At 36.7% G+C, this 6,041-nt stretch overlaps 1 protein-coding gene across 1 annotated transcript; it reads left to right on the forward strand.

Annotated features, from left to right (window-relative positions):
- Window positions 1–428: 428 nt before the first annotated feature.
- On the forward strand, window positions 429–5,787 carry LOC112720826 (NADH dehydrogenase [ubiquinone] 1 beta subcomplex subunit 8, mitochondrial). Its single transcript, XM_025771922.3, has 4 exons — window positions 429–744; window positions 893–979; window positions 1,082–1,177; window positions 5,573–5,787. Exons 1-4 carry the CDS (start codon window positions 607–609, stop codon window positions 5,627–5,629), a joined length of 378 nt encoding a protein of 125 aa, XP_025627707.1. The 5' UTR covers window positions 429–606; the 3' UTR covers window positions 5,630–5,787.
- Window positions 5,788–6,041: the final 254 nt, after the last annotated feature.

A 6,041-nucleotide genomic window follows, 5' to 3' on the forward strand; every position in this document is an offset into this window, starting at 1 on the left:
TAAATATACACAAATTAATAGGGTGAGTAATGTACGAACATAACCAAAACCTTCTTGTAACAATTTTTCTCGATCTTCTTCTAGTAAAAAAAAAATTTCACAAATCTTATTCATCATCAACGTTCTAGAATCAAAGTATAAACTTTTACATAAGTAATCATTAGTATATCAATCTTACTTACGTACTTAAATTAAATGTTATTAGCTCATAAATAAATATACTAATTATTTATGTCAAATTTAACAGTGAAAAAACATTAAATTTATCTAAATTTATTTAGAACTAAAATAAAATATTTAAATTATTTCAAAACTAAATAAAACGCATGAAATATTAAAAAATAAATTAAGACATAACCTAAAAATTAAAAACTAAAATAATATTTTACTCCTTACGTTAATTAGTAGATAAAGATTTTTTTTAAAGCCCCCAACAGTTTACCTGAAAATCCTGCTTAAAAGAAAAAGGAAAGGGAAATACCAGAAACGATGTCGTTTGAAGTCTCCGTATTCCGTGTGCACAGTCCGTGTAGCAGCAGTAAAGTGTAGGCTTGTGGAGAAAACAGAAAAGAAACGATCAATAGCAACCTAGAAAACCCATCAATCATGGCAGGGAGATTGGCGAACGCAGCATCGAGATTCATGGCCGGAAACGGTGTTGTTTCCAGATCCGTAGGTTCCTCTCTTCGCCTCCGCTCCGGCATGGGCCTCCCCGTCGGAAAGCACATCGTTCCCGACAAACCCGTATGCTTCCATCGTTTCTCTCTTAAGCTAACCCTTCAATCATAATCGTTTTTCCCCCATTTCTCAGCTCAATTATTTTGTACAAATTCGAAAATTATTGGTTCTTGTTGTGCTTTTTTAACTATTGCTATTGTGATTGGGGTCTCAGCTTCCTGCGAATGACGAACTCGTGTGGGACAATGGAACTCCATTTCCCGAACCATGTATAGATCGTATTGCCGATACTGTTGGAAAGGTGGGAAAATTTTCCCCCTAATTATTGACTTTTTGGAAATTTTTGGATAATGTAATATTGAATAGTTCTTACAATTTTTTTTTTTTTTAAAAATGGAAACAGTACGAAGCATTGGCTTGGCTGTGTGGTGGATTGAGTTTTTTCGCGTCTCTGGGACTATTGGCAGTGTGGAATGACAAGGCCTCCAAGATACCCTATGTAAGTTTTCTACTTTAACTTTACTTATCATCCCCACTTTTTTTGTGTTAATGTTTGGTGTTGGATTGGGATTTCATTCTGTTATCTAGGTTTCTTGTTGCTATGTTCTGGTATTCTTTAAGTATTATTTTGATGTTGTCATTGCCTCATTCGGTAAAATGGATTCTTCATTGCCATTTTATAGATGAAAGTTAATTGTGCACTGGAAAACATGATGTCGGCTGTAGAATTTCACTGAATATTACTAATCGGTCCATACTCTGTTTTCTGTCTCAATTTTGTGATTTAAGTCTCTGTTAGTTGTTCTGTTCATTGAAATCACTTTGAGGGTTAGTTGTGGTGCAGTTGATCGAGAATGTTTAGTCTTGGAACTTTGAAGGAAGTGTTCTCAATTCTCACTTCTTCCTTTAGGGGGTGCATTTTTTGTTGTTTTAAATCCCCACAGGCCTCTACGTTAGTTGTTCTTGTCTACTGCATATGGCATCTTTCTGAATAAGAATCTAGTTAGCAGGTTGTTTTAATGTGGATACTCTGGTCAAAAGACTGATGATGGACCCTGAATTTAAACTGATGCTGTCAGTGAAAGTGAAGTAGTTGTGTGTGATTTTCTTTTCCGGAGGGGGGGGGGGGGGGGGAGGGGGGTGGAGGCAAGAAGTTCTAGAGAATGATTATCAAGGAAGTAGAACTGATTGTCACACATCTTCAAATTGGGCCCTTGTCTTTCACTATTGCCTCCTCAAATTGCTCAAAAACATATTATTGATAAATCTCATATAAGCCTGATCCAAAGCAAGTAGGAAAAAAAGTCAACAACATATTTGCATTGAACCAAATCTTGTGACTGGTGATTAGTCGTCTTCACTGTCCATTTGATGTCAGAATCGACCACCTCCAGCATATTGAAATAAATTGCATTCTTCTTCCCAGAGATCTCCATGTTGTTTATTGCCATGGTTTTGAGCTGTGTCTCTCACCACATGTGATGGGGTCAATGTTGGTGACCTATAGGTCCAACTATCCAAGATAAAAGAGCAAGATACAGTCTGAAAAGGAACATAATGAATTTCTAATTATTTAAATTTTATTAGCTTTATTTCTAAAGAAATTTAACAACCTCGTCAGTTCACCGATGATGAATCCCAGCCTTTGATTTATTATCTATATCTATTATCTATTCTGAGTCCAACGGTCAAAAGTAGAGTGACCATGGCAGGACCTTTTGATATAGGATCTGTCATAAATGAAACCCTTATTAGGATCTTTATATATCTTGCCTATTATAAATATGGGGCTTTTTGAGTTTGTATATCATGTTCTCCTAGTCATAGTACAGATTTAGTATGGTCTCTATTGTAACGTGCCTCTACTTTGTGCTTTCTATTAGCAGATAGGATATTCAGATGGTTAAAGGAAAGTGGTTGTGGTGTTTTCTTTAGGCTTTAATCTCTTTTGTGAAAAAAGAAAAAAAAATAGAAGGGATTTTGGGTGATGCATTTTCTTTGAAGGGGATAAGTACTGTTTTGGTTCCTATGGTTTAAGGTGAAAATCAAAATCGTCCTTAAGGTTAATTTTATTTTTAAAATCATCATTTCGTTAATAAAAGGACAAATTTACCCCTAATTAAAAAATTTACCCCACCCCACCGTCAACATCCTCTCCCCCTCAAAATGGTGGCAGACACAATTACTGTTTCTTCTCCAAAATCAACCATTTTGTGAAACCCCATCTACCTTGGAGAATTAAGTTGAAGTTTTTACTTTTTACAGTGGGTCATTGAAGGGTCTATTGTTGCATAATGAGAATCCTCCTCCCATGGCCGAGTAACTCAAATTACAAAATCAATCAACACAATCAATCCACATGAAGGGAAAAAAATTCAAAATTTGACACAAAATTTAAAATGGTAGAGCCGCAGAGAAGATAACAACTGTAGAAGCAGCAACAGTGAATCTGTTCAAAATAGCAGCGCTTTGAGAAGGTCCTGCTCCTCCGGACAGTGAAATAGAAATGGAGGAGGGAGAGACAGCATCGACGAGAGAGAGAGAGAGAGAGAGAGAGGAGAAAATCCGGCGCACGATGAAACGGCGGGAGAGGGAGCGAGAGCATGAGATGAGTGATGCTTAGCTTTCTTGTGAGGAATGACAACTGGTGAGATATCCGGAGTTTGAGCCAATGTACTGATCAACAACAACACAGCCACCACCTTGAAAACATAGAAAGAGCAAAGATCCATTATAGAGAGAGAAAACAGAGAGAATGAGTGCGCTGTGCGGCCTCCATTTCTGCTTGGAGATAGAAGGAGAAGTTGAAGACCTTCTGTGCGGGTTCTTGTGTGGTGATCTTTTTTCTCTTTTTTAATTTATTAATTCTTTTTTATCAGGGGTAATTTTGTCCAGAAATTAATATTTGAATGAAAAAGGATGATTTTAAAAATAATTTTAATGTTAAGGATGATTTTGAATATAAAAAGGAAAGTTAAAGGACAATTTCGATTTTCCCGGCAAATCATAGGGACCAAAACAATACTTATCCCTTCTTTGAAGCATCATAGCCATGTTTGAGAATTGAGAGGTTCTCTGTTAAGCTCTAAATCTCTCCAAGAGAAAACAAGGGACTTTTTAGTGAATGCTTTTCCTTTTACCAGTCATAGCCATTTTGCATCTCATTTGACTGCACTGATACTGTATTGCAGTTCTCCAGGTCTGCTATAGGCATTGTGGAGTAGCCAAGATATCCTCCACTCATCCATGGCATCCTTGATAACCTTGATATTTTTTCCTAACATCTTACCTATGGTGATTCTTGAGAAATTGAACGATATTTTTTTCACTACTTCTCTGCCTTTGGATGATAGGCTCTTGTTCCCCATTTGTCATCAACTCTTTTATGTAGTGCCAGAACTATTTCCAACATCTTATGAGGGTAGAACTGCAAGTTGGAGAACCGGTGAACTTCTGTATCATTACACCTAACTTGCAACACTAAAATGCTTTTCAAAGCTTCATTTTTGGGACTAACTAAGCATATCCAATAATTCATACCATGATACATGTTTTTGTCAAAGACGACATTCTTACAAGAGGATCATAGGAAGATTGGAATGAGAGGTTGGATTTGCAGAGACAAGGTTTGGAGGTACATGGTTTGCGCATAAGTTGAACGCAACCAAGTAGATGGAATGCAAGTTTAGTAGAGGAAGGGGAAAGACTAACACAGTAGCGAAAATTGAGGACTTTATATGACAATTTAAGAGTTTTAAGTATTTTTGGTTGTATTTATTTAGGACAATGAAGGAATAGAAGACGATAAATCACAGGATTTAAGCAGGTTGGTCAAAATAACAAAGTGATTCAGGTTTTAATGCAACAAAAAAGTACATTTATTTATCGTAATGCCAACCGACTAGCTATGTTGTATGGAAATGGAGTGTTCGTCGACTATGGGTGAACATGAACAAAATAAAGGATGAGGATATCAGTTAGAAAGTTGGAGTAGGACCCATTGTTGAAAAGATGGTGGAATCTCCTAAGTGGTTGTGACATATAGAGAGAAAGCTAATAGACCGTCCATTGAGAATGATGGATCAGATGGAAAATAGACTAGTATTTAGAGGTAGAGGAAGACTTAAAAAGGCTCTACATGAAGTGATCAAGTGAGTGCGAACGATCACACTCCAAACATTATACATAATCGGGCGCAATGTCATTGTTTGATCCATGTAGCTAGCCGCATCATGTGGGATAAGACTTTGTTGTTGTTGTATTATACTTAATTCAATCATAAGCAAAATGACCATATTGATTAAATATTTATCACAGGCATGTGTTACCCCCATTACAGATTTATAGTTATTTATTTGTTTGTAATTTACTGACATTGGACCAGTGGACTTGCTAAGTTGAACAAGCCATTTCATTCTCAATAGTCCGCCTCTTTAAAGAGTTAGTGTTGCCATTTTGAAGGCCCTGCTTACAACTTGTAGAACTGAACTTTGTGATGTAAGCAAGTATGAGCCAAAAATGAAATAGTTGTCCTCGGAAAGTGTATCAAAAGTCACATTAGCTGATTATAGTTCTATAGTTTAGAACTTTGTTCTTAAACTGTCAAAATCCATTCCTTATTCTAGCAGCATCAATATTCATTGTTATCCATAGTTTTCTCACGGAAGTTATCAAGGTCTGCTGACTATGGAGGTTTTTGTCTTTTATGTACCCTTATTGCGGCCACCTAGTGGAATAAAGTTTATTTGTTGTTTGTTATTGTATGTACCCTTATTGTGGCTTCCATGAACTGTGCATTCCGATTGAACTTTGATATTATTGTAGCAATGCTACCTTCTGCAAATACTTAGTATTTCATGTGCTGAGGTATTTCTGTTTTATTTTTTGTTACCAGACACCCAAAGTATATCCATATGACAATCTGCGCGTGGAACTTGGTGGTGAACCATAGATGGATCCAAGGCAATAGTGGAATGGGAACTTGTTTTTCATGTAATTGTTCTTTTCATTAACTTGTGCTCTCTTGTAGTTCAAACTTCAAAATAATGGAATGTGGGAAGACTTGCTGGAACCAGCTACAGGAATGAAAACTGAATATGGTTTTATTTATTTATTCATTTTCATGCTTATGGTGGCTATTCTGAGGACTGAGGAGTGGGCCATTGTTTTGCTCTTTAAGAAACCGAACCTCTTTATAAGATGGTAAGACTTTTGAACTCGTGAACCTTTGCCCATTTAAAAGTGTACACTATTTAACCAAGTTGGGTTGGTCTAGTGGTTAGCTCACTAGTCCGCTTAAGCAAGTGTCGGGGGTTCGAATCCCGCCTTGTGCATGCAGCAACCCATTGGCCAGCGGCAAACCC

This window comes from Arachis hypogaea, chromosome 11, assembly GCF_003086295.3.
Source record: "Arachis hypogaea cultivar Tifrunner chromosome 11, arahy.Tifrunner.gnm2.J5K5, whole genome shotgun sequence".
NCBI classification, from domain to species: Eukaryota; Viridiplantae; Streptophyta; class Magnoliopsida; order Fabales; family Fabaceae; genus Arachis; species Arachis hypogaea.